This window comes from Dromiciops gliroides, chromosome 4 (assembly GCF_019393635.1).
Source record: "Dromiciops gliroides isolate mDroGli1 chromosome 4, mDroGli1.pri, whole genome shotgun sequence".
Classification (NCBI taxonomy): domain Eukaryota; kingdom Metazoa; phylum Chordata; class Mammalia; order Microbiotheria; family Microbiotheriidae; genus Dromiciops; species Dromiciops gliroides.
Genome location: NC_057864.1, coordinates 462,486,166 through 462,499,133, shown reverse-complemented (window position 1 = coordinate 462,499,133; position 12,968 = coordinate 462,486,166). Strand labels below are relative to the sequence as shown.

At 48.7% G+C, this 12,968-nt stretch overlaps 1 protein-coding gene across 1 annotated transcript in view; it reads left to right on the top strand.

Moving 5' to 3' along the window:
- The window catches only part of FAM222B (family with sequence similarity 222 member B), a 68,515-nt gene extending 57,623 nt beyond the window's left edge, over positions 1–10,892 (top strand). The window contains 2 exon segments of the mRNA XM_044004610.1: positions 6,242–6,810; positions 6,812–10,892. Coding sequence (XP_043860545.1) covers positions 6,242–6,810; positions 6,812–7,843 — 1,601 coding nt within the window. The 3' untranslated portion in view covers positions 7,844–10,892.
- Positions 10,893–12,968: the final 2,076 nt, after the last annotated feature.

Sequence of the window (12,968 nt, the reverse complement as noted above, 5' to 3'; positions counted from 1 at the left end):
TGCTTCTCTGTCTTTGTCATAGTCATCCTTTCTTACGGTACAGTAGTGTTTGATTACGTTCATGTATTGCAGTTTGTTTAGCCTTCCTCAGTTGATGAACATCTACTTTGTTTCTTCTTTGCTTTCAGGGAAAGTGCTGCTAGAAATATGCCAGTGTGCATGTTTTCTTCTTATCAATGGCTTCTTTGAGGCATAAGCCCAGTAATGGAGTCTCTGGGTCACAGCATGTGGCCATCATTCTATAGAGCTTTAGAGTTGCTTGGGGGGAGAGGGGGCGCAAGGGACAATGAGGATTAAGTGACTGACCCAGGGTCACACAGCTAGTAAGTGTTAAGTGTCTGAGGTCAAATTTGAACTCAGGTACTGAATCCAGGGCTGGTGCTTTATTCACTGCGCCACCTAGCTGCCCTCAGAGTTGCTTTTTTAACCTGTATCAGATATTACATTTACCCTCATTGAATTCTGTCAGACCAGTGTGTTACCTACTGTGCTCAAGGTTTGGGATCCCAAATCTCCAGTTAGCAATCCTTTAGCTTTGTGTCATCGTTTCATTTGGTGAGCCTTCCATCTCTGCTTTGATCATCCAGAGCACAGGGCCCTCCACTGGGGGCTTTGCACCAAGTTGAGAGTAAACCTGTAAGATGACTGTCCCAAACTCTTGGACCAGTTCCAAATCCATTCAAATGTACTTTTTGTCTAGTCCACCTTTCTCCATCTTTTACACAAAGATATAAAATGTGTGATCAAATGCCGTACTAAAATCTTGGTTTTATATGTGGAATTCTCCCCATTCCCTAGTTCACTGGCCCTTTTAAATGTAAATAAGGTTTAGTTTGGCAAGACCCATCTTGAGGAAGCCAGAGTAGCCCTCCTGTTCATGAAAATGAGATCTGATATAGATTTTGCACTCGTTGGTTTCTCCATCTTTAGAAGGATAAATTTTTTATCAGGGCAAGTCATTCTGATCTGCTTTTTTTCTGGATGTCTGGACTCTCAAAGTCTTCCATCACTATGACATCATAACCTATATGCCCGGCTTGTGATCTGTTTCCCTAACTCATTTATTTCTACTTTCTGTCTAGGTGGTCTGGAATATACTTCTGACACAATGGTTTCTTTTGATCCCTTCACTCTTTGCCTAAACTCTCTTGGTCACATTCCACCTCCTCCCACCCCCTTTCCTGGATTTCCCAGTGTCGACTATACTCTCATACTGTCACTCTCTCCCACCCTGTTCACCCATTTCTCTTTCTTCTGAAAACAGTGCCTTCCAGAGCTCTGCGCCAGTAATGAGTTTTATCCAAGTCTCAGGGCTACTTAGGTCACATTTTCTTCCTTGTATTAGTACCTTCAGGTCCTCTTGTCCATTTAAACTTGGACGTTTACAATATGGACATTCAAAGTCATGGGCTTTACTACTGACAACTTCTTCAGATTTTATCTCCTATGATCTTTCTTTAATCATTGCTATTCCCTATAGTATCTAGCTTTGGGGATGTACATAGGCAGTCCTCTTCCTTCCACCTTAAAGCTCTTCACCCCCCACCCCACCCCCAATTAGATTTGCAAGACACCAGGCAACCACATTCTTTTTTTTTTTTTTTTAATGTACAAAGAAATTTTTTTTTTCCCAGGGCAATGAGGGTTAAGTGACTTGCCCAGGGTCACACAGCTAGTAAGTGTCAAGTGTCTGAGGCCGGATTTGAACTCAGGTACTCCTGAATCCAGGGCCAGCACTTCACCACGGTGCCATCTAGCTGCCCCCTGTACAAAGAAATTTTTAATTCATCAGTCCCTTTTTTGTCTGTCACCTTTGTTTCTGAATAAATTGCCTCCTCCCAGCCAGCCCCTTCCAAGTTATCCTTTTTTTTAAAATTTATTTTATTATTTTCCAGTTACATATTACATATAAGGATAGCTTTCAACATTTGTTTACACTGGATTTTTAGTTCCAAATTTTTCTTTCCCCCCCCCCCATGCCTTCCCTCCCTCCTCCCCAAGATGGAAAGCAGTCTGATATAGGTTGTATATGTACAGTCATATCAAACATATTTCTACATTAGTCATCTTGTGAAAGAACAATCAGAGCACAAAGGAAAAGCCACAAACAAAAAAGTCCAGTCCAAAAGTAGAAGCAGTCTGGTTCAATCTGCATTCATAATTCACAGTTGTTTTTTCTGGATGTTGAGAAGATTTTCTATCACGGTTCTTTGAAACTGTTTTGGATTGTTGCACTGCTGAGAAGAGCCAAGTCTTTCCCCATTGTTCATCACACAATGTTGCTGTTACTGTGTACAGTGTTCTCCTGGTTCTGCTCCTCAGTCAGCATCAGTTCATTTAAGTCCTTCCAGCAGGCAACCACATTCTTATCAGTCTTTGTGAGGGTAAGAAATACGTCATCTCTAAGCCATGGTCCAGAAGTCCAGATCCTCTTCTCAGAATCTGCCATCTTAGCCAGCTGTTCTCTTCTCAGATTAATTTTTCTCTTCTTTATCCCCTGACTTCAGTGGCCATCAGCAAAGAAAATGCAACCCATGTTTCTGTGGTATTCAGTTTCTTGCTGAGACTTCATAACCATGGATAGCATTTTGAGGTTCCTTTGGGCACTATCACCTGTGTCCATGAATCACCAGGAGATAGTTGTCATCCATTCTGAGAAATGAAGGAATGTTCTCTTTTCTGCCTTGGATAAATGTCCTAGGAAGACTATTGATGACCAGGTGGGAGATGTGCTTGGTGGGGGCAAGAAGCCCCACATTCTTTTCTCTTCCTCTTTCTGGGTGATCTTTCACAGAAGAAAGCTTCTCTGAGGGTTCTGCAGTTTCCTAGAAGACAAGCAGCTACTTCCTCCTTGTAGGACAACTTTCCTTTTTCTTCCATTCCTCCTCCTCAGAATATTCTTCTACTCTCTGGTCACCTGACAAAGATTAAGTTTTCCCTTCTCTTTCCTTTAGGAATGCCTTCAGTGTGGAGGCCATTCCTGGTGCCTTCCACTTGTGTTGGCACCAGATAGTGAACTAGACACTATTATCCCCTCCAGTGTCTTGTGGCCAAAGAATGAGTGAACCATTTTTGATAAGCAGCTGCCTTTTTCTTTCTCTTCTGTGCATAGCAGGAAATGACCTTAGCAGCTAGAGTTGTCTCATCTCCTAAGCCAACAGAGTGTAAACTGTTCATGGCCAATTTAAGAACTCTCTTCATCCCAGGTTTTGTTTTCCTTGAACGGACCTGTTCTGCAGTGGCTTTTAATGGAACCATGGGCAGCAGTAGGTTGTCCCATTGGTTTCTACCAAGTTCTGGCCATTGGAAAGGAGCTTAGGCTGCCGTTGCCCCTCTGATCACTGCCATAGTCATCACTGGAACATGAGAGACTGAAATCAGAGAATCCCCAGACTGAGGACGTTTTAGACACTAACTTCAGACAGCAACAACTCTCTCCACTGTTTAACCTGCCTCATGGCTAACTCCAGCATCCATTGTTCAGTTTACAATGTGGGGTGTTTTTTTTTTCTTTTTCTAAAAAAGTTTTAATACATTGTCGGGGCAGCTAGGTGGCCCAGTGGATAAAGCACTGGCCCTGGATTCAGGAGAACCTGAGTTCAAGACACTTGACACTTATTAGCTGAGTGACCCTGGACAAGTCACTTAACCCTCATTGCCTCCCCCAAAAAACCAAAAACAAAAAACCCATTGTCTAAGGATAATAGAGCAACTTATCTTAGCACTTGATTTTCACCTGGTCGCCTTCTTGGGGACGCTCCAGGGGCAATGACCAGATCAAAAGCACCATAGGCAGGGGCAGGGGAAGCAGCTTCAAGGGACTCTGAAGCCACACTGTGGTGGTGACTTCAGGGCACCCTATTGGTGTGAGTTGGGGGGGATCTTCTTCCACTTGGCAGCTTCATCCACCGCTTCCAGAGAAGAGACAAAACTCTGGCTTGGGCAGATTACATTTCAGCACAGCTATTTTCAGAGTCAGTGCTGTTGCCCTTTTCCCTCTGAAATCAAACACAAGCAAGAACCAGTCATTTAACTCCAGAAAAGAAGCAGTTAATATAATGGAAGTCAGAAGACCCAATTCTGAAGCTCCTGGTGACCTATTACTCTTGGAGTTGGCTGCCTGCCTATGACGTTATAGGCTGTCTCCCCCTTCTCCCCCCTCCTGTCTTTCCTTCCCTCAGTTTCTCCTTCCCCAGACAGAAAGAGAAACATAAATGTATCTTTTTCTTGCTCACACCAAAGATAAGAGATTCTAGCTGAACTAAATTTCATTGACAAAGTATCCTAGTGAGTTTTACTTGAGGGTCTTGAAAATCGGTCTACTATGAAAAGCTCTTCGAGAGAGAGAGAGAGAGAGAGAGAGAGAGAGAGAGAGAGAGAGAGAGAGAGAGAGAGAGAGAGAGAGAGAGAGAGAGAGAGAGAGGGAGAGAGAGAGGGAGAGAGAGAGGGAGAGAGAGAGGGAGAGAGAGGGAGAGAGAGGGAGAGAGAGAAAAGCTTTTTCTTCCCAGAAATTGGCCCTCCTGTTCCTCTGTCCAGGTGTCTGTGATCCTGGCCTCTCCTGAGCCTGTTCTTCTGCAATGAATGGCCTTTAAAGAAACCTTGTGCACTTAGGCAGGTGTTACATTATAACAGAACCACTGGGGGCCCAAAAATGCAGTTCATTTTTTCAAATTAGCTTCTGACATCTCCTAAGGGAGATTCCTCAAGACAAGAGCTGCAGCTTCTCCTTGGCCTGATAAATTCTGCTTATCTTTCTGGCCATTCCAGAATCTGTGTCCTGTGGTCTTCCTCCCCTTGTCTCTAACTCTCAGACCGCTCTTTCCCTCTGCCTCTCCTTCCCTCGCCCCCCACCCCTTTCTCATTTCCTGTTAGTTTCTGACTCTGTTATTAGACTGACTCCAATTTCTTATGTCCTTCCCATTGTTGATGCAATCAGTGGAGGAGCTGAGGCTGGAGAGAAGGATCTGTGTGTGATAATTGTCCTCCCTGGGACCAGGTCTCTGAACCAGGCCATTGGAGGCAATGAATGAGTGTTCATGCTAAGCCCTTGTGCCTGCACCCTGGAGAAGCCCTCAGAAGGAGATAGAACGTTGTAGCCCTGATGGGAATGCCATAGGTGGAGAGCTGCTACCTGCCCATTCTCTGCACCATCAGGCTACAGTACTCGATGCATGAGATTTCGTTCCTTCACCTTTTGAGCCACATCCTCCTGTACACATTTTTTTTTTCCTGATCTTAGCTTTACCGCCCCCTTTCCAGAATGGTTGAGACCAACAACTACTTAATTGGATGCTTGCTTCTGGCATGGCCCTGGGCTTATTTCTGAACCTCTGCCCACCTGGCCATTCCCTAGGCCTGCCATTGGGACTTGGGCTTTAAACCCTATGCCTAACTCCTTTTTGGAAACCCGGCAGTTTGGGAGCTGATTCTGCCAGGGAGCAGAAGGAAGAAGGGGGTTTCTCAAAGAGTGTGAGTCACCTTTTCCCACAGCTCTGGAGCTCAGTGCCGTTCAGGTTAACTTGTAACCCAGCCGTGGGGCTTGGCTGATGGAGGCCAAGCCGCCTGGGTTGCCCATTCTGCATTAAGCATTCATTAAGCACCTCTTTTTCCATTGGGCTATCCCACAGACTCCATAATATTGGGGGCTAAGGGAAGGGACAGATGACAGAAAGAAGGGAGGGGGCTGACCTTCCCTGGGGCAAGAGGAGATGAGAAAGAACAGAGAAGGGCTGAGGACCAGAAGCTCCCTGAGCAGCTGTTGGGGCCTTTCACAGGAAGGCAGCAAAGGTGGCAGCTACTGAGGGCTCAGTTTGACCCAGACCGCTAGAGGACCCTCCTCTTTCGGGAGCCCCAGTGTAGGTGTGGTGGCTAAGCAGCTGCAGCTGACTTCTGAGTCTGGCTCTGGCACGTGGGGACGCTGCCTTTGTGTTGATTCCCAGGAGAGGCTGTTAGTGTGGCCTTCTCTGTAGAGCCCAGCCTTGCTCAAGCCCAGGCTGAAGTGTGTGGTCTGACAGGCCTTGGGACAAGTGCCTGGTACTGGGAAATCCTGGCTCTCTTCTTCACGCTTGCTTTGAGGGATGTTCCCTCCAGGTCTCCTGCTGCCCGCAGGCCTGGTTTGATTGCCTTGGCACTGATGAGCTCCTCTCTTCCTCCATCCTTTCCCTGTTCTCTTCCCTCCTCCTGTACCCCTCTCTCCTCCCCTGCCCCCCACCCCCCCCTTTTTCTCTCTTACTGTCTACAGGGGACACTACACAGAAAATGAGAACTGCTCACTACCCCACCCCAGCCGAATTGGATGCGTATGCTAAGAAGGTCGCCAACAACCCACTGACTATAAAAATCTTCCCCAACAGCGTAAAGGTTCCCCAGCGGAAACACATTCGTCGTACTGTGAACGGACTCGACACATCGACCCAACGCTACAGCCCTTACCCGGCCCAGGCCACTGCCAAGGCCGGCCTGCTTGCCATCGTCAAAGTGCCGGCCAAAAGCATTGTCAAAGACTTTGACGGCTCCCGTGCCCGACTGCTCCCAGAGGCCATCATGAACCCCCCATCGGCCCCATATGCCGCACCTAGCACTTTAACCCATCCCCAGGCCCAGGCCCTGGCCCGCCAACAGGCCCTACAACACGCACAGACACTGGCTCATGCCCCACCCCAGACGCTGCCACACCCTCAGGGTATCCCACAGTCCCAGGCACTGTCCCATTCCCAGAGCCTCCAGCAGAGCCTGGGCCACCCTCAGCCTATGGCCCAGACCCAGGGTTTGGCCCACCCCACAACCATGGCTCACCAGGGCCTGCAACACCCCCCCCAATCCCTTGCTGCAGCCAGGTTTGCATGGAGGCCGGAAGATGCCAGACGCAGACGCCCCACCGAATGTGACCGTGTCTACCTCAACCATTCCCCTCTCCATGGCAGCCACTCTGCAGCAGACCCAGCCCCCGGACCTGAGCAGCATCGTACACCAGATCAACCAGTTTTGCCAGACGAGGGCAGGCATCAGCACTACCTCAGTGTGTGAGGGGCAGATCGCCAACCCCAGCCCCATCAGCCGCAGCCTGCTTATTAATGCGAGCACTCGCGTGTCTACCCACAGTGTCCCTACTCCGATGCCTTCCTGTGTGGTCAACCCTGTGGAGCACACTGTGGCCACAGCAATGCCCACCACTGGTGCTGTCAACCTGCCTATGGTGGGCATCAATCGGGCCACAGCAGGCTACCCCAGTGACCTCAAGCCAGTGGCCTGGAACCAGCACCAGTTAGCCCACTTGCAGCAAATGTGCAGTGAGGCTGGTGGCAGCTCTGCCAGTGGCCTGGCAAGCAAGCTTCCTTCGGGGAGAGAAATGGCAGGGCCAGGTTTTACAGGCAAGGTGCCCAGTTACCCACAAGAACTTTGCATGGGCCAGCCCTTCCACCTGAAACCGCCCTTGGAGAAGCCAACCCCATCCCCGCCTGTCAATGGCCCAGCGGCCCCACTGGCCTACCCCAATGGGCACTATTTCCAACCCTTGTGGAACAACATTCTGCCCACACCTAACAGCGACAGCTCCGGGTCACAGGACCTCACCATGCCCTTCCACGGTGGGCAGCCTACAGGCGCACCCCTCGACTGTGCTGCTGCTGGGGCCCACTACCGTGCGGGTACCGGGGCCAGCACAGTGCCTGGCCAGAATAACTTGATGCAAACAGTGGATTACCTAAGTGGGGACTTCCAGCAGGCCTGCTTCCGTGAGCAAAGCCTGGCTATGCTGAGCAAGGCCCACCGCCCCCCGGGCAACCGGGCCCCTGAACCTACAGATAGTCGGAATCTTCATATTCAGCACCCTGGCTATAGATAGGTGCCATTGTTCTCAAGACACAGAACACACAACACACACAGACACAGACACACAGACACACACACATAGGTTTAGTCTTAATTTTGAGCAAATTGTTTTTAACTTTCAGAACTCCTTGGTGATCTTTCTACTTCACTCTCCTAGGGAGCACTCCTGTCATCTATCAGTGTGGGCACTTTGTCCTTCACCTTCCGGCACACTCCCCACAGCATCAGCTTTTAGTGTCAGAACATCTCCAAACCAGGCTTTCCATGGTCTCACTACCCAAGCTCCCTGGGCTTTCTCCACACGCCTTAGCTTGTCCTCTCTTCCTCCTGGTCACACAGTAAGCCCAGCTGTCTTGTTTTAGCCGCTTTCGACCACCTGTCCTATTTCTACTCTTCACATTCTTTAATAGTGGTGCCCACTGAGGGAAGGGCCATAGAGCTACAGTGGCCCCCTGGACCCAAAATTTCTGAGCTTGGCCTCTTTCTGCTTCCCTTTCCCCTTTGGAATTGACTGGCATTCTCAGACCTCGATTACTGTTAGCCCTCCGCTTAGACCCTCAGAAAACTCCATAACATCTCACCCCAATCCGTGATTCCGGTTTGACTTGGGAGGTCTTTACCTGGGCCTGTAGTGGGTTGATCACCACACACAGGAGGTGTTCAAACATTGCCCGGGAAGGACCCCAAATTTACGACCTTCCAAAATCTGGTCTTACTGATATTTTTGTGCCTGACGCCCTCCCTGTCCCTTCTCAAGAGCAATGGATGCAGACCCCTCCCCAGCCTGCTGACCTAATTTCACACACACCCTCCTCACTGGGATGAAGGATGATCACACTGGAGTTTGAAGTTAAAAACAACCTCCCCCACCCCAATTTAAAAAAAGTAAAATGCATTTGGTTCTTTCTCTGTCCACTGGCTAAGACTACTGCTCTACACTGTAAGTTTTAATGTACTATTTTGTATGAATGTAGTGTGGGTTTGAGTAGCGTTGTGTGTGAGTGGCCCCGAGGGCACATCCACCCACTAGCCACCTCTTGTCAGCCCCTCAGCTTAAAGAAGGAAAAGAAAAAAAACAAAAACAAAACACAAAGCCTTAAGCTCTGAACTCTTTCTTTACCAAACAGGAGCATGGTTTTAGTATCTGGAGACCTACCGATTTCGGAAACGACCTTCCCTTGCCCCTCACCACCTCTAGCACACACACTCAACACACACACACACACTCACACGCACACATAAACACACTCACCTTTTGCGATCAAGTAGCTTCTAGTTGTTTAAAGACTGAAAATGTTTTCAGTCACTGAAAACGTAGATGACATTTCTTTGTAACAATTTACTTCTTTCTCTCCCCACCCCCAGCCCCTCCTTTGAGTTGTAGTCACAAAGTTGGTCTGTAATTGTTTTTCTTTTCCCTCCCATTTCTTTTCGAGTTTCTGAGTTTAGCCATGTACCACACAGACCCTCTTCCCTGTCCCTTCCCTCCCCTGCTTCCTTACTCCTGCATCTCGGGGTCAATGTGAGCTGATGATGTCCTTATTTAAGATTTGAGGGTTTGGGTCTGCTACCCACTGTTGTTTAGCAAGAAACTCCTTTAGTGAGCTGAAGCGATGTGACAGAAGACTGGTTTTTTAAATTATGTGTTGGCGAGTTGCCTTATATTTAAGAAAAGAAAAAAAGAAAAAAATGCCTGATTGTGTTATGCCAAATGATGATAGCAACATGACGTCCTAATTTATTGTTTCTGATTGTTCTCCTGCAGTCTGTGTGAAAACTGGTAAAGGCCCCTCAGGGCCCACAGGAGCACTGGAGGCTTGTCTTCTGCCATCTTTTCCAAGGTGTCTCCCTCTTCTCCCCTCTCTTCCTCCTTTATCCTCTGCCCTCCCTTTCTCTCCCAATGCCCCTCTGCCCCCCCCCCAAACTATTCTCTGTCAAAGCCAGGTTTGTGTCCCCTCCCTCCCCCAGTTTCCCTTAGGCAAGCAAGACCTTTCTAGAAGTTAAGCAAGAAACTTTTTCACCTCTCCCTCCTCCTTTCCCTCCTGGCCAGAACAGCAGTGACTCTCTCCAGGCTCACACCCATTTTTAAAGAAATCAGACTGGAACTGATCTCTTGGGCATGAAAGCCAAACCGTCCAACTCAAGGCCTTTTCCTGGTGCAGGGATGCAGGGGGCTGAACCACTTGGCTCCTCCGGTGTCTATGGATCATGTACTGTGAACCCCCGGCCCCTCCTCCAGCCCCTTTGTTGGGGATCTCTTCCCCCACCCCCACCCCCACCCCACCAGCAATAAGGGTCCAACATGAGGCTGCCTCACACCCACCCTGCCCTGGCCCAGGGAGAAATGGGCTCCCCACCCATGTTCATAAACTGTAGCATTATCTGCTTCCTTCACCCTGCCCCCTTCACCTGGGGTGATAGATGGGGGTGAGGGGGAGGGACTTCTTATGACTAGGAACAATCTAGCCTTCTGACCTTGTACTATTTATTTAATGCTGTGAATGTTCGAGGTGGATTTGACTTTCTGGTTAGAACAGTTTCCAATAAGTCGTGTTTGTAGTCAGTTCAGGAAGAGGTTCCTCTGGAGATAGCCTGGGCTGCCTCTTTCCTTTGGAGGGGGAGGACCTCAGATTTCAGTTCCGTCTTTTTGCCTCTTCCACACAGACCCCTTTTTGTCCCACAACTACTGACAGCTCCAGCCACCGGGGAGCCACAGCCAGGGCAGATAGAACTTCCCCTGATGGATGCTGGCCCCCATCTCCTACCCCCTGTCAGGGCTGTCACTGGGCTTCATCTAGGGGAATGATGGCTGGCTGGAGCCCCTATCTCCATTCCAACCCCTGGGCAACTTTGGGGTTCTTGAGGACAGAAGAAAGCCTTGTGCTCACCGCTGGGCAGGCCTCTTGAGGTGGACCCTGTGACAGCTGCTGTAATCTCATGAAAACAAACCCCTTCTGGTTATATGAAGCTGCTTCTCATGTGCTACGGGTATAAACTAGAAAACCTTTTTTTTTTTTAATTTGTCTGCAGGAAAATTTGAAAAAAAACTAATAAAAAAAGCAAAGCCAAAAACATGCTGTTTGAACTCCCTCTTTCTGCTTTGTCTGTTGAAGTGTATGGTGGGCTAGGGCTCGGGCTGGGTGCCGGGGAGGGATTGCCAGTGGCCAACTGAGACTGAGACTGAGCTGCCCTTGAAGTAAGAGGGCCCAGAGTCACCACATCAGTAATGATCTGCTCTTGAGAGGCACAAAACCCATTCGAATTCTATCTCCATGGTTCCTCTTGTGTTGAATATATGAGATTTAAGTGATTCCATATCCTTAAACTTAGTTGTGATCTTTGGGATGTGTACGGGATGGGCCTTCTTGGTAGGAACCTTGTTGTCCTTCCTGTTTGCTGTAGAAACTGAGGCCATCAATGGTCCACTAGGTTCCCCTCCTGCGGTCTGTGCCAGGACTCATGACTCCTTAAGGAATCTCCCTGTTGAATCCTGCTGGGATGTGGGCTCTGATCCTACTCACCACTTAGCACTGACTTTTTTTTTTTTTTTTGGCAGGGCAGTGAGGGTTAAGTGACTTGCCCAGGGTCACACAGCTAGTAAATGTCACGTGTCTGAGACTGGACTTGAATTCAGGTCCTCCTGAATCCAGGGCCGGTGCTTTATCTACTGCACAACCTACGTGCCCCCTTAGCACTGACTTTCGTCAACTCTGATCCTGTCTTCTAGAAAATAAAATTTTGTGTAAAGTAGTTTACATTCCAGGGGGGCAGCTAGGTGGCACAGTAGATATGAGCACCAGCCCTGGATTCAGGAGGACCTGAGTTCAAATAAGACCTCAGACACTTGATACTTACTAGCTGTGTGACCCTGGGCAAGTCACATAACCCCAACTGCCTCACCAAAAAAAAAAAATAATAATAAAAAGAAAAGTAGTTTACATTCCAAAGTTGTGGAATGCAAGAAGGCTTTAGAAGCAGGGGCAGCTAGGTGGCGCAGTGGATAAAGTACTGGCCCTGGATTCAGGAGGACCTGAGTTCAAATCGGGCCTCAGACACTTGACACATTAGCTGTGTGACCCTGGGCAAGTCACTTAACCCTCACTGCCCCACAAAAAAAAAAAAAAAAGAAGGCATTAGAAGCAGGGGCAGCTAGGTGACGCAGTGGATAGAGCACCGACCCTGGATTCAGGAGGACCTGAGTCCAAATATGATCTCAGACACGGGACACTTACTAGCTGTGTGACCCTGGGCAAGTCACTTAACCCTCATTGCCCCTCAAAAACAAAAAAACTAAAGTAGTTGAGGGAGCTTGGTGAATAGTGCTTCCCCTGCCCTTAGATACAACAGGGCCCCACTCCCTGGTCCTTCAAGGCCTGCTGCCCTCTTCCCCCCCAACATACATGACATAGGGAAACATACATTCAGGTCTGGGGAGTAATGAGCTCTGACAGGTAACGCTGGCTTTAAGATGTGAGAGACACTGGAGAGCCAGGCCCCATTTGGGGCCTGGCCTCAGCATTGTGCCCCATAGCATTCCTCTGGAAATGGGCTTCCTTCTTGTTCCCCAAGGGGTGTTTTAGGATGCACGAATTGTGGAGCTGTGGAGGGGAGAGAGTAGTAACCCATTAATCTGGGCCTTGGCTACCACCTCTCCCAAAATAAGTTTGTGATCTGAGCTCATCCCGGTTCTGACCTACAAAGATGACAGAAAACTGGCTGGTCTCCCAATGGCATGAACAGTAATGTTCATCTTTAGCCATGCAACCTTAGTCAAGTTACTCCTCCAGTCTTCACTTTCTAAAGGAGAGGGTTTGATTAGATGCTCCCCAAGGTACCTTCCAGGAGTAAGTCCTATTAGAATCTATGGACACCACCCACGAGTCTTTCTGGACACCTGGACAAAACTGAAGTCCCCTTGAATTTCTCCCTACCCCGCACCCTATGTGGGCAGAGTGGAAAGAACACTCCTTGGCCCCGTGCCTGGCCCACAGCACGTGCTTAACAAATGTTTGACTTATCTGGCAGACCACCTGTGACTTCACATTGTTGACCCTTCTGAATCTCAAGTTTCTTCCTGTAAAATCCAAGTATTAACCTTGCCTTATTTTATACTAGGCATTTGGGAGACACTTAGCTGA